General features: G+C 35.9%; 1 protein-coding gene across 1 annotated transcript in view; it reads right to left on the bottom strand.

Moving 5' to 3' along the window:
- The window catches only part of SLC15A5 (solute carrier family 15 member 5), a 69,884-nt gene that overhangs the window by 14,116 nt on the left and 32,869 nt on the right, over window positions 1-22,899 (bottom strand). Inside the window, 2 exon segments of the mRNA XM_019744690.2 lie at window positions 12,031-12,162; window positions 20,184-20,372. Of these exon segments, the coding sequence (XP_019600249.2) occupies window positions 12,031-12,162; window positions 20,184-20,372 (321 nt within the window).

Raw genomic sequence — 22,899 nt, 5'->3', positions numbered from 1 at the left:
CCTATGTTCATTGCCGCATTATTTACAATAGCCAAGATATGGAAGCAACCTAAATGCCTGTACATCAATAGAAAAATTGATAAAGGAGAGGTGGTATGTATATACAATGGAATATTACTAAGCCATAAAAATGAAATCTTGCCGTTTGCAACAACATGAATGGACCTAAAAGGTATTATGCTAAGTGAAATAAGTCAGACAGGGAAAGACTAATACCATATGATTTTCATTTATATGTGGAGTCTAAAAAAATATAAACAAACAAAAGAGAAATAAACTCATAGATACAGAAAACAAATTGATGATTGCCAAATGGGAGCAGGGTTAGGGGGATGGGTTAAAAAGGTGAAAGGATTAAGAAGTACAAATTAGCGGCTATAAAAACAGTCACAGGGAGGTAAAGTGTATCATAGGGAATATAGTCAATAATAATGTTAGTAATTATGTATGTATGGTGTTAGACGGGTACTAGACTTATCTGGGTGATCACTCCATAAGTTACATAAATGTCTAGTCACTATGTTGTATATCTGATACTAATACCTGTATAATACTGTATGTCAACTGTAATTGAAACATTTTTAAAAATTATTTTAAAAAAGTAAGCAATTGCCATTAAAAATAAAACAACACCCCCAAAAAGAGACACCCAAAAAAACCAAAAAACACACACAAAAAAACAAAAAAATCAAAACCAAAATCCCCCCCATACAAATAGAACAAGAGCAAAATAGGCAAAGAATATGATTAAGCATTCCATGAATGGAAAAAATTAAAATGTTTATAATGTTAAAAATGTCAATTTCCCATTCTAAAAACTACATATTAAAGTAACAATGGAATATTATTTTTGCCAATCAGATTGACAAAGATCAAAATATGCTCATGGCTGATACTAATATGCTGACACAACTATTATTCTACCACAACAGTATTACGTTGGTGCAAAAGTAATTGCGGTTTTTGCAATTATTTTCAACCATTTAAACCATAATTACTTTTGCACCAACCTAATAGAATAATTGATGCAGCCTTTTAGAAAACAATCTGCTATACTTCTCAATAATCTTTAAAATATTTATCCTCATTGAAGGAAGAATCCCATTTCTAGGATTCTGTTCTAAGGAGACAATAAAATTATACAAAAGAACATTTGTAATTAGTAATATTTATAGTATTGAAAAATTGGAAACAACCTAAACATTTCTTAAGAATGGAAAAGCAAATTAATATATATTCATGCAATGAAATAAGCCATATAGTTATTTAAAATGAACATCCTTTTTTTTTTGAAGAATTTCAAATGACATGTAAATATGTTCATAATACTATTTAAAGGAAGAAAAAAGTGAGTACTTGATACAAATTTGTTTATTAAACATTTAGCAAGTTTTATTCAGATACTAATTTTGTTTAAAATGTATACATGTGTAAAAATTTAATACTTACACACACATATGCACACAAATAGAAAATGTTGAAAGAAAATTTACTCAATAATTGCTTTTCAAAGTCTTTTTCCCCCCTCCTTTGTAGTTTGGACTTATTTCATCATATATTACCTTTACAGCAGAAAAATTGTATTTTAAAATCATTTAATCAAACATACTTTTGGAAAAATTGATTTCCAAAAATCATTTCTGATTTATTATAAAACAACACAAAAAGGGGTGGTTTTTCCATCACAACCAACTCTTCTGGATGGCAGCCTCAATACTATAACATGGACGTTACTATGAAACTATCCTAAGATATTATTTGGAAGTCATAATACCTCAACTAACAATAACCAGTTGATTCTGAACCCTAAGATTCACTCACTTCAGTATACTCAGTATATTCACCTCAAGTATACATAGCATTATTTTAAGTGCAAGCATATTGCTTTTGATACGAAGAAGACTTCTGCTGTCTCTTTTTGAAGAAAACCAGTATTTCCTCTTTTTACTAATTATTGCTTTATTTTGAATGCAATGGAACTTTGAAATTTTTAATATGTGGCTTTTGGAATCTCTTCAAAAAATAGTTGGGCACAGCAAACAATTATTTTTTTCAGACTTTGTTAGATCTTTGTTTTTTTTTTTTGTTTTTTTGTTTTTTTTTGTAATGCTGGTGATCTAGTAAACATCCAAAATTGTTGGGACTAAACTGAAATGGATTTTATACCTTATTTTATTTTAGACACAGCTATCACTTCATTATGTGCTCTTTGCTTGGGAATGAAGTATGCAATTAAAAAGATGTAACGGTTTTTCTCCAGGGTGGATGTGCTTTTGTGCGATGGGAAATAAACCCTGTGCGATGAAAAGAGCTTTGATATCAGAAATCCACTATTGCTGTATGACTTAGGCATCTTGTACACATTTTTTAGCTTATTTTCCTCTTATATATGATGGGGCTACAAATATCTAACACCAAAGAATTTTTGTAAAGATTTAGTGAAATAATATCTTTGTGAAGTGCATATAGCAAGGTCTGCATGTAGCTGACACTTAATAAATGTTAATTTCTTTCCTTCCTCCTTTCAGTAACCTGATTTAAATGCTTCATTTGAGATTCATAGCTCTCCTACCTGAGTTAATTTTTAAAACACATTAATTTTCATGATACCTGAAGGAAATAATACCTAACAACTATATTCTACTTTGACTTCTCTACATTTTTTTCGTATTTATCTAATACATACTGAAATTATTACCTTCAATTTACAGACGAGGAAACAGAGGCACAGAGAGTCTAGGCTGTTTTCCTAACGTCATGTAAAGGAGACAGAATAAATATGTGTTAAATGAATGGGTGAACTGAGATTGGGCCCCAAATCTACACATGCTCAATACTTTACTCTCGTAACAGTGTCTGCATGGAGATTTTAATTTGCATTCCCACTTCTTGGGAATTGTGGATTAAAATGAAGGCAAGTTGCTGTTTCAGGAAGGGACACTGTGTCTTTCAAAACTGTAGAGAAATAGCTATGCATTTTTCACCTCAACTGCAGAGAACAGACATGGGTGATATTTGGGATAACAAGCTTTCTTATAAGGGTGAGTTCATTCTCTTGAAGAGCATTGGGAGGTAAAAACCCATCAAGATAGTGTGTTCTCATGATGATTTCAATGAATTATCATGGAAATGAGTTTCAGAAGAGAGGTAATGCTCTGTGATAATAGCCCGATAATGCCATTAGCTATGAACTGTAATTGTAATAGCATTAGTCAAAGGAATATATCTGATATATATATTTGAGTGTCAACTATTTCTACAAGGTTCTTCTTGTTAATTAAATATCAGCCTTGGTATTATTAATTCAGTATCTAGCCAGTACTTGCACATAGTAGGAACCCAGTATGTGTTTGTGGACTGAATTAATAAATCAATCTCTTTGTGGAGCTATTTAAAATAGTAAAATATTGAATTGAAGTCATATTATGGATACAGCAGGAACTGATTTTGCCCAATATCTGCTTGTTTGTACAGTCTTTTCTCTCATTTGTAACTCTAATTATCTAATGGTATAGACTTGTTAATTACAGAATTTGAGAAGAAAGCTTCTCTCTCTCTCTCTCTCTCTCTCTCTCTCTCTCTCTCTCTGTATATTTGGAAGGAAATAGCCTATAAGATTTACCCCAGGTTACTTTAATTCAAGAGTAGAGCTTGTGTCTTTCTTCCTGTGTCTTGTCGTCTTTAGACCATTTTAAAATCTACCAGGCAGCTTCCTGCCTACCTCGAGCATCTGAATGTCAACCGGACGAAATCATACTTCAGGTCTTTTGTATCACTTCATGAGCACTGACATTAACTGGGTCTTCAACACTGCCAGCAGTCTTCACTTTTCTAAATCAGCTTTTCTTGCTCTTGTAGTGAGTTCATATCCCCCTGCTCTTCCTGTTCCTCATTCTCATCCTAATTCCCTTTTGCTCTCATGAATGACCTGCTGCTTCATAAAGAAAATTGGGAACCTTGAAAGGAGGCTCCAGCATCTTTCCAAAACCAGGACTACACATGCACTTGTACCAGCACCATCTCCTTTTTCTCTGTTTCAGTGCAGGAAGGAAGTATACATTCTTCGGTAAGTCAATTTCCCTTTCACTTACATTTTTAACTTCTCCATCTATACCAGATACTATCATCAGTTAAATATGCTCAAGATCTCTCAAAATAAAAAGTATCTTAAGCCCACATCTGATGCTTCCGGGATAAAATACAGGGCTCACAGTTAAATTTGAATTTCAGAACAACAATGAATTATTTTTTAGGATAAGCATGCCCTAAATACTATACAAATAATTTTTTTGTGTGTGTAACATGCCCAGACTCTTTCATGGGACATACTTAACACTAAAAAAAATATTCACTGTGTCCCTGAAATTCACATTTAACTGGGCATCCTGTATTTTTATTTGCTAAACCTGGCAAATCCTTCCACATCTCCATCCTGCCACCACTGTATCTCTTAAATCTTTAGTGCCAAGTTCTTTAAAAGAAGTGTTTGAGTGTGATACCTTTATTTCCTCACTTATTAGGTATTCTTCACCCTACTCCAATCTGGTGTTCATTCCCTTCTCACCACTGAAATGACTCTTGCTAAAGTTATCAGTGATGATAATGTTGCTAAGTCTATGAATACTTTCCGTTTTTCATTCTACTGATTTCGCAGTAGCATTTAACACAGTTTACTGTTTCTTGCTTGAAATAACCCTTTCTTTTCTTCAGCGCACGCACACACGTATGTAGATGTAAATTCCCCCCCCTCCCCGCCCCCATCTCTGACTGCTCCTCTTCTTTATTTGGCAGGCCATTTTTCCTCCATCTAACCTCTGATATTAAAACCTTTTAGGTCTAGGTCCTGGGCTCCCTTTTCTCTTCATTTTTAATGTTCACACTGGGTAATTTCATTCACATCTATGGATGGGTTCAAACGCTATTTTTGTGCCAGAGAGTCTTTTATTTATACATCTAACCCAGATCTTTTCTCTGAGCTCCAGATATTTCTATTTGGATGTCTCACAGGTATGTCATACTTAATGTGTTAAAAATGAATGGGTGACAAGTTTTTAAATTTATTTGACTTCTAGTATTCTCCATTTAGAAAATGGAATCTTTGCCCACTGGTTGCTCTTGGCAGAATCTGGGACGCCTCCTTGATAACGTTCCTCTCTCTTGCATCCTGCTGCCTCCTGACTATCAAAGCCATCACTAAGCACTATTGATTCTACCTTAAAATCAAGCTTATAGCCATTAATTTCTCTCCATCGGCCTCTTCCTCTTTAGTTCATCGCTATCTAGACTTGCCTGGATTACTTCAGCTGTACTTTTCCTGCTTCTCCCTAACCATTCTCTTCCCTTCCAAATTATATTGCATCCACAGTGATCATAAAACACAAATAGATCATGTCGCTTGCCTGATGCCTTTATGATTTCTCATTACATTCAAGTTAAATAAATCCCTGAAAGCCAGTGATCCTATGTGATTTTGCTTCTGACTCAAACCGACTTCATGTGATTCTCCCTCAGATTCTCTCTTCAGAAAATGTTTGCAGAATATTTTCAGGTGACTGATTGATCTTCTCTGAGTTCCCCTGATGCACCTAGTGATTCTCTGCTTCCAGGCTTTGGTGTGTGTGCTCCCTGTCAGAAATACTTCCTCCTATATTCACCAAGCCAAATACCACTCACCCTCCTAGTGTCCACTTCAGTCCCAATTTCAGGCACTCTTAGTATGAACATGGATGTGTATCTAACTCTATCCAGACTTATAAGTTTGCCATGCAAAGGAAGCTCCACTAACGACATGGGTCCGTGAGTGCAAGAAGAATCTCAGAGCACTGCTTTATTTCATCTCAATCCAATCTAGACCTGGAATTGAAGTTGAATAGGATGACTGAATTCTGCATTTATGGAACTTACTTTTTTTCTGAAGAATTATTAAAGTGCCATACCAGACCATCATATCCATGCTCATGCTAACCCACCTGGAAAATGTTGAGATCCCATACAAATCATAATAACAACAACAACAATCATTTTTGTGCACCTCTCTTTATCTGATGCTTTACATTGATTTCTTTTGTCCTCTGAGAATTCTCCGAAGTTAAGTTATTAGTGACACCATTTTAGAGAAGGAGAAAATGAGGCTCAGAGAAGTTAGGTAATGTTCTCAAGATCTCACAGCTCATTAAGAGCTGAGTCGAATTTAAACTCAGGTTTATGTGACGCAAAGTTTTGCCCTTTCTGTCTCTTGTGAGCCAGCAGTAATGGACAGTTGCTTTCCACAGTCTAAAGGGTACTTCGGGCTCTGCCCTGAGACTGTTATGAACCCGAAGGCCTTTGAGCAGCAACAAGGGTTTCTGTGGAGCCAAAGGTTGAGGGTGTGGAAGAAATTGTTTCCGAAACACATAACTCCATTGTACAAGGAGGGCACCGCATCAAATTCTCACTGAGGACCAGAAGCAGGGCTTGCCTGTGGGAACTGTCGGGAGCCTGCCTAGTTAGCCACAGAAACTCTTGCACTAAACCAGTTGACAGACAGTAGAGTTTGGGCTGGCTAACGATAGATTATGGGGTAGCAGGCCACTCCTTTTTCTCTTCTGGGTTTAAAATTCTGTCATCTCAAAACTCATGTGAAGTTGGACTTGAGACTTTGATCTGAATTTGAAGTAACACATCTCTTGAAAAATAAAGCATGGGTCTGTGAAATTCAGATGAATACCTTTCCAGATGCATAAATATTTTCTTCTTTCAAGTTTATAGCAACTGCAAATTCCTGTTTTAAGAGTGACTAAATGATTCATGCTGACATGGCTGTCAGTGGCCTCACTACTCACAGATGTTTAAATGAGAATTTTAAAATATCCCATTTTTAATTTAAAATGATCTTGATGGAATTAAACAATTAAATTCTTTGTTCCTTTCCTGAATTGAGGAGGAAGGACTAGCAGGGAAAGAAGATGTATACCTTGACCTCTTGATTCTGTCCAGTTATCCTTTTTCATTTTGCTTTGGATCTTTCAATCACCTGCACGTCCATAACTAAGATGTTATTTTTCACTGAATGCTATTTTGTTATTTTTACCAAAAGTTAACTTCGAACTCATGAGTGTGAGAAAACGATCTGGTTGCTAATGGGATATAGTTGAAATAAGCAGTTTGACTGACTTCTTCACTCCCTTATATTAGCATTGCTACTTTTAGATAAACTATTCCTGAAATGATTAGTGTAGGAGGATGGGTTTAGTCTTGTATCTTCTCCTTTAAAGCACTCAGAGTTAGAGATCCCAGAAGGATCGGTTTTCTCACTTGTACTGAAAATGTCACTCTAACAGTTATCTGTCTGCACAGTCAAGTTTTGAGAAATCTTTTGAATTTACCGCATTCACACCATCCTCCATCATGGTGCTAAAAATGACTAATGAAGCTTGGAGACTGGGAGACTGTGATAGCTGATTATCTTTTCCAATCATACACTAACACTCACACACACATTCACATACACGAATCCTCAAAGGATTAAAATATCCTATATGCTAAATGGAATGAGGAGGCATGTGGCGTGCCTAAGCACACAGTGATAGCGTTGGTTTCATTATGGTCGGCTCTGTCAAAAAAAAAAAAAAAAAAAAGAAAAGAAAAAGGTTTGGTTGTTTGACTAAATAGGCTGATCTTGTTTTGAGCCAAATGGGCCACTGTCATATATGACTTAATTTGTATTTAAAATAATCTTTGACATGAAAATTTTCAAGTGCTTTATGTAATTTTATCTTCTTATCATCTCTGAGAAAAGTGAAGTGCAGCATTTCCTTTTTGAAATAAGAAGAAACAATCTTAGAGCAATGATGGTGACTTACCCAAAGTCAGGTGTAAGGTCAAAGGATCCCTTTCTTTTAAGGGCCCTAATTAGTCCCTATAAGTCAGTATAGGGTCACTAGAAGCAAATCACCCTAGAAGCAAATCATCTAAATGAACATCATTTCCTGTCTTGATGAATGTTACACTGATAGCTTAAGGGACTGTCATAAACACCGCCATATCTTCTTTCAAGAAAAACATATGACAGCGTGTCCTGTGATGTCATTCAAGGAATGATGGAAAAGTGTGTGGGCTGAATGATAGTTATTAAGTGAAGTGGGAACTGATTAAATCTAAAAGGGAAGGATTAGTTGATTGTCATTAACTTGCAGTGAGGTCCTTGGGAATTTTCTGTAGGTTCTATTTTTGGTCCTGTCCAATTCAACAATGTATCAATTACCTGGAAGAAGTCTAGGTACTTGCTTACTAAATTTGCAGATGACACAAAGCTAGTAAAACAGCGAAGTTTCAATGGATGACAGAATCAAGATGTAAAAATGTGTTATTTAGGATGATAGGCTCACATTTATTAAGGTTAAGATAAATTCCTGCATTTAATTAGGAAAAAACTATAATAAAATGAATGGAACTGAATAAAGAGCAGCTGTTAAAAATAGAAAAAGCTTCAGGTTTTAATTGACCATAAATATGATGCAAGTACTGAAAAACTCAACATAATCCCTGCTGGAATTCAGAGAGACAGAGAGTCTAAGAGAGAAATCGAGAGACCAAGAGACGGAGAGACCAGGTTGATAAAAGTGATATATTCTGGTTGTGCCCATCTTGAGTATTGTGTTTGATTCTGCAAACCATATTTTAAGAACGATACTGACAAATTGTTGCTTGTTTAATAGATGGAGGGGGCTTTTAGAGTGAAAAGTCTGGTAATCAAGCAATGTGGAAAAAGTCAGAGTGGTTTGTCTATGAGATAGAAGGGAATTATGATAGCAATCTTTACTGAGTGCTTACCATGTGTATTAATTAGTTAACCCTTAGAACAAGATGATGGATTATTTATTGGCATTATTTATTATTTATTGGAGACTGAGGACACATAGCTAGACTACCTGGATTCAACTCCAGAACCTACTCTCTTAACACTTTGCCACATTATTTCTCCAAATATTTATCAAATTTTTGAAGAATTGCTATGTGGAGAGAACATTAGACTTATTTTGTGGAACATCATTCTCAATAGATGGGCAGACTCAGGTTATATTTCAAAGTAGAGAATTTTTCTAGGTACTAGAAGATGCTAGTACATCTACTAATTTTTGGTACAGTGTTAGACTAGACAACCTCTAAGGTAACATCCAACGGTAGGATTCTAGCTTATTGGGATATGATTTGATATAACATAGTATTATTATGAAAAGAAAAACAAACCTTAAAAGAAGTATGTTAAATTAATTAGTGCTAATTTATATGGTGCTCTCTTGAATACAAGTTTAGAGACTGCCCCACTGCCCATCTCATTTTACTAAGATGCCTTCATCATATGTCCTTAGTAAACCTTCTTTCATGGGCAACAAACTCTGCCAGAATTATATAAAATTTGTTTATCCATCTTTTAGTTTATCCAGGGTATTATCAATAACATCTTATATGCAGAACCCCATCCAAGGAAGTTGTATTGCAGAAGTAACAAACATTATTAAAAAGCCATTACTTAGGGTGACCCCTAATAGCTGTTTGATGTGTTGAAATCAATGTTGATACGGGTTTCAGAACACTGAGCGGTCAGATAGTAGTTGTGATGACTGGAGCCCTTCACTTTCTTTTCTTCCCCCTTAATTGTTACATTTAAAAAACAAGGATCATAATATCACCTTTATAAGGTTGTTGTAGTAAATGCAGTCATGTGTGTAACAGCTGCTACCATACTATGCAAATTCACAATAAAAATTTAGGTTTTGAGTGAAACAGTTGTGTGTAATAAAGAAATGCTTGGCCAAGTCCCTGGTTCCTGGGAGGTAAAAACTCTAAACCCTTTGAATTTCCTGATTGGAATATCTTTGTTGTTCATGGTGAGCCTTCTTCAAGCCCCACCTGATGGTTTATGCCAAAGAAATGATTCAGAATAGGGGCTGGACAGCCAGGAAGACAAACCGTGTGATTAGAGGATTGAGACTTTGAGACTCTTGATATCAGCTCAATTTCTGGAGAGGGAAGAGATGCTGGGGATTAAGTTCAACCAAATAGCCAATGATTTAGTCAATGCTACCTACATAATAAAGCCTCAGTAAAAACCCTGATGCTCAGATGAGTTTCCCTGGTGGCCATACTCCGCATACTGTCACACACTCATGTGCCAGTTAGGTACTGCATCTTTGAGGATGACGGAAGTTTTACTTTGGGAACCTTCCGAGAGCTTGTTCTAGGTGCCTCTCCTTTCAACTTGTTTTGTATTCTTTTGCTATCAGAAAGCTGTAATCATAAGTATTCTATTTTCCTGAGTTCTGTGGGGCATTCTAGCAAATTATAAAATCCGAAGAACTCTGCAGGGGACCTCCAAATTTATAGTTAGCTTATCAAAAGTGATGACAGTCCTGGGGACATCCGAACTTGTGGCTGATGTCTAACGTGAGGAACAACCTTGTGGAGACCTATCCAGTGACACTGGTTTGGCCTAACATTTAGATTTATATGAAAGATAAACTGGTAGTAATATTTGACTCTGCAGTTCCTCTAGACTATGTCAAATGGGGTTTGATTGTAGAACTTTGGGTTTTTAGCAAATCTTCAGAAACATTTTCACTGAGTAATGAGAAGAAAAGAATCATGTTCAACACCTAAGATATTTTAGGTAGAGATATAGGTAAAACTTTTCCAGGCTATCTTATAAGACCCTCACACCAATGCTTTGTTCCTTGTTTACATATAAAGAATCTAATCAACCAGAGAAGTCAACAACTTGTCACAGTTTACACAGTTAGTTCTGGCAGCTTAGATTTGAGCCCTTTGAGAATTGCCACTATACCTCACGTAATTCAGTGTAGCTCAGGGCCTGGCATATAGTAAGTATCCACTACATGTTTTTGCTTAACTTGCTCAGTTAACTAAGAAAAAGGCAGGGCTCGATCTTGTTAATAATCAATCATGGGTTGTAGATTTGTTCCCTAAAACTCTAGTATACTTACCATTGCATTTATCACTCTTAACTTTATTGCTTCCCTAAGACCCTGGAAATTTTATGGGTGTTTGGAAGTGTTTATTCTGCTTGCCATGGTACCCTCAGTGCCCATATGGTACCTGGAACAGAGTGGGTCCTTAATATATTTCTAGAATGGAGATCTACTGTTAAAAGGTGTCTCTCATTTATAAAACTTGAATTACTGTAGTTTGTAAGTAAATAAATTAAATTTTTTGGTTTCAAGAGAACATAAACCAACACTTTCTTTACATTATTTTAAGTATACAACTATAAGTATTTTTGAAAGTAGAGAGGAATAAGTTTGTGGTATTCTCCATAAAATAAGCAAAAGTAAATTTTAAAAAGTTTTAAACGATATTACCATCTTAGAACAAAGAAGGGAAAAAAGCCTCTAGATTTAAAATACAGCCAAAGACATTTCACTGTGACAGCTAATCATTATTGTTATCTTGTTTGATTTTTCTACCAGCACATGTAAGAGTAGCACTTTTTATGTTTGCATGTGAATTTTTCAGTTTGGTTGCATCGCGTGACCAAAATATCTATGGGGAAAATTTTCCAAGATCATTTGTTATTCGACACACAGTTTCTCTTTGGTTGCATAGACAAGATTTCTGGCAAATCATAAGGAAAAAAGATCATCCAGATACCTCATTCTCCCATATTTATACAGGACTTACTTTTCTAAGGATTATCTATGCCAGCCATGAGGTATTGAATATGGCCTCACTGAAAGACCTAATAAGAATATAATGGCTAGTTTGTTTAAAAATACACTAAAGAAAGACAGCAGGCAGGGTCTCATTAGTAGTGACATTCTGTAATTACCTCCTCCTATCAAAAGAAAAACAATTCCCAGAAATTAATGAATACAGCAGAGTCTATTTCCTATCTTAATTCTATCTTAATTGCAAAAGTGGATCAATTAAAAAAAAAAAGAGTACACTGGAAAAGCCCCTCTTTTTAAGGTTTAGTCTCCCAATTCTCTAGTCATCAAATCAATATATATAAGCATACTGTAAACCTATTTTTACCTTCAGAGATGAGATATACCAACTCTACCAGCAGTGCCCCAGTGAAACAGCCAAATCCGTTGAACAGTGTCAAAAGATTCATAAAGTTTCCTCTCATGGTACTTGGAACAAATCTGTATGATATTACAGAGACTGAGAGAAAAAGAGAAAATCAGAATTTAGAACATTCTCTCTAACATAGTTTCACAGATATATTCAAGTTAGTCTTGATGATACCTCAAAGAAAATTTACTGATACAGTTAAAATTTGGGTTGGACTTTGCTAAAATTACTACCGTAAGATATATTATGATCTTAAAATTTATAGACATCTACAGGAATAAAATATGGCAAAATATATCCTGTACAGTTACCATAAAATTTTGATCACTTGGTGGTTGAGTTTCCCAATATATTCACCCAAATTTCATCCCCACTTGAATATTTCTTATGAATTTTGGATTGAAGTGAGGCTTGTCCTAGATGATATCATGACAATCTATCAATATAGTCTGTAGTTCTATGATTCTATGTCAACCATTAGGTTCTCTACAGAAAACTCGAATTTATCACATAAAATTAGCATGGAAGTTAAGAGCATGGGCTCTGAAGTTAGACAGGATTGTGCTAAAACCCCAGGTCCACCATTTACTACCTCTCTGAATTGAGGTAAGTTATTTAAACTTTTCAAGCCTCAATGTCCTTCTCTATAAAGTGGGAATCATCATTACACATTTACAGAGGCATTGTGATTCTTACTTGCTATAATATATGTAACGTGCTTATTACAATGCTGACTTGTAGGAACTAAATAATGTTAACTATTTTAACAATATTAATTTTACTAAAGTAAATAGCTCTAACTTGTGCAATACACTGTGCAAAGCCCTTTATGTGCATTTAAATCGTCCCATTTAAGGAGAGGGTTCCTAGAGGCAATAGCTTAAGCACTGGGTCTCTAAAATAGTTACATTTTTCATCCCAAGTCATTGTCGGGGTAATAGTAATGATGGTGGAAAGAGGTTGAAAGAAAATCATGGGAGAATTTTTTTTTTAATTTCAATTAAAATTGGTCTTGCCAATCATTTTGTGATCTAACTCTAAAAGCAAGGGCGGCAAAAGCAAAAATAAACAAGTGTCATTTTATCAAACTAAAAAGCTTCTGCACAGCAAAGAAAACTAACAAAATGAAAAAGTAGACTACTGAATGGGAGAAAATATTTGCAAATCATATATCTGATAAAGGGTTAAGTACCAAAACATATAAAGAACTCATACACCTCAATAGCAAAAAACAAAACAAAACAAAACAAAAAACCCCAAACAATCCAGTTAAAAAATGGGCAGAGGATCTGATTAGACATTTTAAAGAAGACATGAATGACCAACAGGTACATGAAAACATGCTCAACATCACTAATCATCAGAGAAATGCAAATCAAAACCACAATGTGATATTACCTCACACCTATTAGATTAGCTATTATCAAAAAGATAAGAAATAACAAGTGTTGGGAAGGATGTGGAGAAAAGGGAACTCTAGTGTACTGTTGGTGGGAATGTAAATTGGTGCAATCACCATGGAAAACAGTATGGATGTTCCTCAAAAAATTAAAAATAGAACTACCTTATAACCCAGCAATTCGACTTCTGGGTATTTAATCTGAAGGAAATGAAAACACTAACTCAAAAAGATATACATGGAAACAACTTAAGTGTCCATCAGTGGATGAATGCATAAAGAAGAAAATGTGTTTGTGTGTGTGTGTGTGTGTGTATGCCATAAAAAAGAATGAAATGTTGCCATTTGTTTCAACATAGATGAACCTTGAGGGTATTAAGCTAAGTGAAATAAGTGCAACAGAGAAAGGTAAATACTGTATGATTCCACTACATGTGGAATCTAAAAAACAAAGCTCATAGATACAGAGAACAGAATGTTGGTTGCTTGCGGGGGGGGGGGGGGGGAATGGGGGTGTTGGAGAGCTGGGTGGAACAGGTGAAGGCTATCAAGAGGTACAAACTTCCAGTTATAAAATAAATAAGTAATGGGTATGTAATATACAGCTTGGTGACTAGAGTCAGTAATTTTGTAGTACATATTTGAAAGTTGTCAAGAAAGTAAATCTTAAAAGTTCTCATAAAAAAAACCCCACCAAAATTTGTAACCTTGTATAGTGACTGATGGTAAATAGACTTATTGTTGTGATCATTTTGCAGGGTATACAAATATTGAATCAGTAGTTTGTATACCTGAAACAAATATGTTATATATCAATTATACATCAATAAAAAAGAAAAATTCAATTAAAACATTTTTTTGATATCAGAAATAGATGAAAATAAGTATATATGATTTTGTACATACAATAGTAACATAACTATATTAAAATATGCATGACAATCTTAGGCATACTTGCTAAAATATTTACGATATTTATTATAATATGATATCTGGGATTTGCTTCAAAATTATATAGCAAGGAGGAATGGGGTATGCAAATGAGGATAGAGATGAAACAAGTTTGGCTGTGAGTTGAAAATTGTTGAAGCTGGAACACGGGTACACAGGAGTTTATGATACTAATTTCTCTATTTTGTATATGCATGGTAAAAAGTTGCAAGAAAACATTAAATAACAGAAACAGTTTTAGCTTTGAGTGGTTGAATTATTGGGTTTTAATTTTTCTGCTCCTTACTCTTTTGTACTTTGCATATTTTTCTACAATGAGAGATCATAAATATACATTAAAGCTCATTTAAAAAAGAAAAGTGGTGATAGAAAACTGACATACTGTAAACACTAACCCTTTAATTTCCTTCTCTATAAGAAGAAAGAGATGTTATCTCCTCCCTTCCCTTTCAGGAAAATTTCACCCCAGTTTGCCTATCATACTTTACCCCAGTAAATGTATCTGCCGAGCACTTTTCAACCAACTTACTAATGTAAATATATGTACGTTCCTTCCTGTGTTTAACCTTTCTGCTTTGCTTTCTGTGTGTCCTTCACATGTTTTTATTTATCCTCCAATAAACATTGAAAGGTGTTCTTATGTGTATCGTAGGAAATGTGCTGAGTGCTGGGGATGAGGGTGGGAAAAGGCGTTGTTACATGTTTCCTGGAATTTAAACTCTGGGAAGGCAGAGAGCAAAGATATGCATAATACGAAGGGCAGTGCAAACAGGCACTTAATACCACAAATATTTATTGGAGATGCAGATGATGATAGTGATAAATAGAAAACTGTGGAGACAGGCTTTAAATATTGGTGACAAGGGGCTCTGGGTACCCCGGCTTTCTTGTGCAGTGCAAATTACCAGCAGGAGCCTGGAGTCAAGCTGCAAGTTTTTTCAGGAAGATCCAAAGGAGAGTATGAGGGAAACACTGAAGAGGTTTTGCGAAGAAATGATTCACAGTTATAAAAAGGATTTGGCTTATGAACTTTCCTCTCTATAAATATGAGGAGACAAACAATGGGCAGAAAGACTAAGTAGACCGATTTCTTTCACAGAGAAAAGGCAGAACGTATGAGCCCATTATTACTCAGCTAGTTAATTATTAATCCTGTGCTTTTCTCTTGCTAGAACTTCTGGTGCGGTATATAATTCATGAACACATTTTGCCAGCCTCTGCCTGCTGGTTAATCTCTCTTTGGTGTCATGTTAGTCGTTTTGAAAGCCTCCAGTTCCCTTTCATAGGACTTAGCTTTTCAAGTCTTCGGATCTCCATATTCATGCATCTTCTTGCATGTTCTGATCTTTTTCGACTTTAGTAGTCATCAACTCGATTTTTTAGGCTTCATGATACTCCTTTTAGTACATTATAGTATAGATATTATCAACAAGTCTGCCACTACTCTAAAATTCTTATTTTACTATGAAGACACAGTAAAAAAATATTCAAAGTGTATGTGAAAGCAGCTCTTCCTGCCAATGAGAGCTGAAATGTGCCCCCAGGTGGAGACTGGTTAGTGTTTGCAAAGATGCCCATCACAGCATATTCATAATCTACAAACTGTGGGGCCATAACTACCTTCCTGAGACACCGGGTACTGGGGACTCACTGCTGGAAATTTCTATTACTCCAGTTGCTCTTAAGCAGTACAAATGTGTTTATTGTGCTTGGTGAGCAGTTATTTTGAACATGTGGAGGAGAAGTACCACAGTCCCAGAAAATGGAACTTTATCTGATTATCACTTTCAGTTCATTATTCCTTTCTCATGTCTAAAAAGCACCTGATTCAAATCTGTTATCCGATTATATGCCCTAATACTTCTCTTTTGTGCTGTCATCTGCCAGTTTCTAGGCCATTTTCCTCTATTATTCAGTCATCAGCTCCTCTTTTATCGTCACACCCTCTAGTACTACTCCTGCCGTGATTCTTGATAATTTTAACATGCATATCGATCATCCTTCCATCCTGCCTAGTCTTGGTTTCTCACTTCCTTGACCTCTTCTCCAATGTCCTGTCCTCTACTCTACCTTAGCCATTCGTACCCATGGTCACACTCTGAACCCTGTACCCTAGACCAGGGGTTGACAAACTGTGGTCAGGTAAGTTTCAGCCCGACACCTATTTATAAATAAAGTTTTATTGGAACACAGTCACACCGATTCATTATATGTCTATGACTGTTTATACACCACAAAGATGGAGTTGAGTAGTTGTAACAGACTGGTGTTCAAAACCTAATTATTTACTGTCTGACACTTTTCAGAAAAAGTTTACCAACCCATGCTTTAGACTGATAATTGTAATCACTCCATCATCTCATCTTTGTGCATCCCCCTTTGACTACTACCTTCCATCTTCCCAGCTTGCTCTCTAATACGCAACCACGCAAATGCTTGTACTCCTCCAGGACCTCCACTCCATTGCTCCTTTCATTATTTCACCTCTTCCGTGCTCTTCCCATCCTCACTATTCTTTTTACCCAAGTTAAATTTCATGGTCAGTTGTTATAATCATATTTGTTCATACTCTCATTCCTTTGCCTATCTCTTGCTTTCTGGAACTTGACTGGCGAAACAATTCACTGCCTGCCATCTCTGCTCCTATATGCATACAGCCTAATGTAGTGGAAGAAAAACCCATAACCATGTTGGCCAACTCATTTTAAATTCCTGCCCACCAACCTCAAGTGACCTCCTAATGCTACCTGACAACATTCTATATCCCCCTAGTTCATTCACTCCCCCATGTCTTAGACAAATTTCAAACCTCTCCAGACTTCTTAAACTGCCAAGATGTCCTCCCCGTCCTCACTCACAGCTCATGGGCTGGCATCCTACTTCACTGAAAAAATTGAATGAGCTAGAAAAGAATTTCCACACCCATGATCTTCTGCACCCACATACTCTGCCATCCAAACTGTTAGCGCTGATGAACTATCATGCAACTATCTAAAGTCAAATCCTCAACTTGTAAGTTATATCTCAGCTTCTCCTCCTCCAGTATTTCCCCTCTCCCTGATCCTATTAATTTCCCCTCTTTATTGAATTTGCCCACTATACTGTGGCATTACTTTTCCTTCCTTAACCCTCCAATGTCCCCCACCCCCAACACTTTTAACCCCATTCCTTTGTCAGCTACTGTTCCATTTCTTTGTTCCACTTTGCTGCAGAATTCTTCAAATGGACTCCAATTCTTTTCCCGTAATCCCTTCAACCTATTCTAATCAGGCTTTTGTGCATCCCCAAACCCCACGTGGAAAAGCTCTTGTCAAAATCACCAATAACCTTCAAATTGCTTAATCCAATGGTCAATTCTTAGTCCTCATCTTGTTTGATCTATCAGCAGTGTTTGACACAGTTAATTGCTCTCTTCCTTGATAGCTTTTCTTCATTTGACTTTTAAGATATTGCTCTCTTGGTTTTCTTCTTTTCTCAGTGGTCACTTCTTTTCTGTCTTCTTTACAAATTTCTCTCTCTGGAATGTCATAATGATGGAGTACCACAGGACTCAGTTCTTAAATCCGCTTCTTTGTCTACACTGCCTCTCTACCTACCCTAACTCTCTTGGTGATCTCAACTAGTACCATTGCTTTACATACCATTGATATGCTTATGACTCTCAAAAGTGCATTTATCCCCTACTTGAATACCAAATTACAGACTTGGATATCCATTCCTTACTTAATATCTCTATTTGACATCTCATTCTCAAAATTTCCAAAACTAAGCTTATAATCTTCTCCCAATGCTCCACCTGTAGCTTTTTGTCATGCTGTAGATGGCAACTTCATCCTTCCAGTTGCTCAAGTGATAAACTTTATTGTCATCATTAACTCCTCTCTCTCTCTCTCTCTCTCTCTCTCTCTCTCTCTCTCTTTCTCTCTGCCTCTGTCTCTCCCTCTGTTGGTTTTATCTTCAAAATATAAACAAACTTTGAGCATTTCTCACTACCTATTTTACTACTTCCCTGGTCTGAGACACTTGTTTGTCTTCCCTGGGTTACTGTCTCAATTCATTTATCCTTTTCAAATTTCTAGTGAAGTGGTCAAAGGGAAGAATGTTATAAAATGTAGCTGGAGTAGTACTACATTTTACTGTTTCATGCCCTGAACATGTAACAGTAACAGAACATGTAACATGTAACAGGACACATAACATGTAACAGAAACATTTTACTGTTTCATGCCCTGAACATGTAACAACACGTAACATGTAACATAACATGTAACATGTAACAGAGGGGGTCCAAATCATGTGTAGTCTTATTCACCATTTAAGAAATTTATCTCCAAAATCCTACTGTGGAATTCTAAGCAGGGAAGTGATAGGACTCATTTATTAGGAAGAGCATGGTAGCTGTTTTGAAAAGAATAAATTCATGGAGCAGGAGAGGAAGAGGAAGACAAGTTAGGAGGCTCTGATAGAATTTGGGCTAGAGACTAGGCAAATAGCGAGGGAGACAGTGAGACAGCCAGATTTAGATGATATTTCAGAGGAAAGACTAAGACTTGCTGTTGTATTAGGGATGAGAAATAAGAGAAACGAGGGAATCTGGGATAACTCATGTGAGAAAGTCATGATTCTTCTCACACTACCATGTCTCCTGGCGTTTGAGTTGTGGTAAGTTTGGTAGAAAGAGCAATGAGCTATGCTTGAGTCCTGAGTCAGAGTTTGGCACTATTAATTTATGTGAAAGATGAAGATGATGATGATGATGATGATGATGATGATGATGATGATACAACAGCACACATTACAGCTGCTAATTCTTGAGGGCTGTGCTGTCTATATACTAGACATTCTGCTTTTTCCTTTACATAAAATATTTGATTTAGTCCTTACAACAACCTTCCCCATTTTATAGATGATGAGAAAGGCTCAGAAAGGCAGAATTGTTTTGCTAAGATCACACAGCTAGTCAGTGGCAGAGCTGAGTTTGAACTTAGATCTGTCTGACATTAAAACTATTATGTCATGAAGATAACACCAGATATGAACCACTGTGCTGTACTGCCTCCCAGAAGAGTAATTCTTGGTTTTACAATTCAAAGCACCCTTTCACATTTTACATATTGCAATAAGTCACTGAAATATTTTGATGAATTTTAAATTGACCAGTTTAATTAATATCGGCAATCTAGACAAGCCAGAAAACCCTTGATATTTAATAAAGTTATTTTGAACGTGTCTTATGAAACACTAGTAATCACACTTAATTTATTGTAATTTAATTTAAAGACACTGAGTCATCTGGAAAATTGCCCCAAGTTTTCATTTCATTTGCATGTTCATAGACTCTCAAAGTACATTACAAATGTCATCTTTGGAGGGAGTATGTATGCAAGTTCATCTATGAGTGAAAAGAGGGAAGGTAGAAGAGAAGCGGTGAGTTTTCATCTGAATACATTGGAGTTTTCTTCTAAATTTTAGCAGAATTTTTTTCTCCTTTTGTATCTGATCAAATGGTCACTGCCTTTAACAAGGTTAGTAAATCTTTCATTCCATCTACATTCAAAATTAATAATTGTTCTGTATGTGGTAGAGAAATGAAGAAAAATTAAACTTTTTTTTTTGTTTTTTGTTAATGAGGGTGATAAATAGGCTTGTTCTGAAATGTGGGAAATTTCCGGGGAGTGAATACAGAACACATCACCCATTTAAGGTGTTCTGTGTAGAAACTCAGTATGTTCTAACATGAAATGATACAGTTGTTACTCACAGGCTGAGTTGACCAGTGTTTCAGCCACTCCAAGTGAAATGTATTGAAGAATGAGGTGGAAACAGGGCATGGAGGAAACAATGAGAACTTTGCCTGAAAGAGGCTGTTCCACTCGAGGAAAGTGCTTCCTGTGTATTTCAAAGAAGCCAGCAACCATTACAGACAATGCCGCAGAAAGATTTCCAACAACTGAAGGAAAAGAATGCAAAAACGAAAAAAATTAAAGAAAAAGCCCAAATCAGTGTAATTGGCCATAGTATTTCTTACAATTGGCTCTAGGGGATGTTTCTTCAACATTTTTTGCCCTGAGGATATCCAGGTGTCCCCTAACTGTGCTTAGGCCCTGGTAGGCTGTGGCTGCATTGACTCCATGTTTCCTGACTTACTGGTTACATGGCCTCGGGCAAGTTATTTAACCTCATTACCACTTTCTTCAACTCTAACATAAAGTTAATGATGCTTTCTTTGTAGGGTGGCTATGAGATTTAAATAAAATAATGTACTGGTATTATTATAACAGTTCCTGGTAGCAATTAGTAGCAATTAGTATTAAAGATAAAGCAATACGTTTGAACTTTTATCCTCAGATATGTCATTCTTGATAACTTTTTTAGATGTATAGGAATCAAAAATGATATGGGAGAAATTTAAAATAAAATTCTCTCTTCATAAGGTTTTAATCATTATTTTTAAAGTGGTTTTGAAATAACCCTTAAGCATTATCAGTCTTCAGTTGTCTGAGATTTCTCTAATCTTTACAGAAAAAGTAAAGCAGCTATTAGAGCATTAAAGACGAGAAACTTTTGTTTAGGAAAAAAAATATTAAAGGTGAATTAGCTAAGTGAAGAATATAAATGGAAGCCATTGTTCAGATACTGGTCCAGTTCTTCTCTTTCTTTTACTTTTAAGGGATTTTCTAGGAAGTTTTTATTGAAAATGTGTGGGGATTTTGTTAGTTTTGTTACAGTTTATATCTACCACAACCAGTCCATTTCTCAATTTAGCATTCACATTACCAGACTTAATCCCATCGTTAGAGCAGAGGCAAACTTGAGCTTGATGGAATTTACTTGAAATTTAGAGATAGTCACATTTTGCCAACTTGCATAAAATTTCAGATAAGGCAAATCTTTCAACTCAGAAAAATCAATCTAATGTTTAAATAGCTTAGTGTTTGTTTTGGTTGATAGAGAAACTGGTAGGTATATTTTTTGATTATATCTCAGCATTTAAATGTATCCATAAAGCTTGGTCTTTACCAAGTCCCCAAGAAATGGAAGGCGTGAAAAAGGAGGAAATCTGAATAACAGTTAGAAAATTTGAGGGATTCTGTAGTTATTACTATTTTAAAGTTCCATTAAGGCCAATTCACAGGGAAGTAGAGACTTTGGTTTTGTAAACAGCTCATATGAAAAACATGAATTTCATTATTATCTATCTTTAAGATCAGTCTCAACACATAATTGCATTTATCTAGATTACTTGTCACATTATAGACTCATCAGAAAGAGAACTAATATGTCAATTCAATTTAATATTTATTCTATTCCTGCTATAAGCAAGGCAGTATGCTAGGTGCAGTTGTCTGATATAAGATGAAAAATATCTGTTCTCAGTCATTGCAGGCTCATATTCTGTTGGGGAATATAAGAGGAACTTATTTCTAGTTGGAGAGGTGAGAGAAATCATTTTATGCTTCAAAGGAAAAGGGTTTCAATACGAAGAGCTGAAGGCAGCACAAATCACATGAGCAAAGGCATACAGTTGACAAAGTGTCAGACAAATTTTCAGAATGGTGAGAAACTCAAGTTATTAGGAATCAGGAGAGAAGATAGATTGGGGTCAGATCATAAGAGGCATTTCATATATTTTTAAGGAATTTTGAAATTACTCTGAAGATAATGGAATCATTGAAGATATTAGATACAAGTGAAATGATTAGAATTGTCATTTAAAATTATTACTCTGAAGGCCATGTGCTGGTTGATAGAATGGGAGAGATGTTGGAGGTTGGAAGATAGTTAGGAAGTTAAAACCTAATCCATGTAAAATACGATGGGGGCTTCAGTTACAAGCAGGGCACCCACTTCCAGAAAATATAGAGGGTGGAAGCACAAGCTGCAATGGATTCCACTGATAAAAACGTAGCATCTGAAGCAAGGATTGAGGAAGCAGATGTCAGTGCTGACCGTGAGTCCCGTGATTGGGAAGATGGTAGTGACAATATAAATAAGACCCACAGTAGACATGGAGAAAATTAATTTGATTTTGAGCTGAGTGAGAGGTACAAGGGGGTAATCTGAAGAGAAATTGTGGCATCTTTTACCTGGACCACAGCTGCTTGTATACAGGCAAGAAATGGGAGAAAACAATCTGTTGGCCTCTCCCTCTGTTCTTGAAGTGTAGCCCCTGACCCGTAGCATGGTTACCACATGGAAGCTTGCTGCCCTGGCAGAATCTCAGGCTCCACCCTAGGAGGACTGAATCCGATCTGCATTTAAATAAGATCCCTGGAAGATTCCTATGCACTTTAAACTTTGAGAAGTACTACTCTAGCATAGAGCTCTCTGAGAACTGATCTAGGAAAAATCCAACGAAAGACAGTTCTCTGGAGAATTTCAAGCAAAGCCCAAATATTTAACTCATTTATCCATACATTTTAGGGCAATGCGTATTTTACCTGAAGAATCTAGGTAACTACATTCGCTTTTTATTT

This window comes from Rhinolophus sinicus, linkage group LG02 (genome assembly GCF_036562045.2).
Source record: "Rhinolophus sinicus isolate RSC01 linkage group LG02, ASM3656204v1, whole genome shotgun sequence".
In the NCBI taxonomy this organism is placed as follows: Eukaryota; Metazoa; Chordata; class Mammalia; order Chiroptera; family Rhinolophidae; genus Rhinolophus; species Rhinolophus sinicus.
The sequence above is the reverse complement of the archived record's forward strand: the minus strand, read 5'-3'. Positions and strand labels throughout refer to the sequence as shown.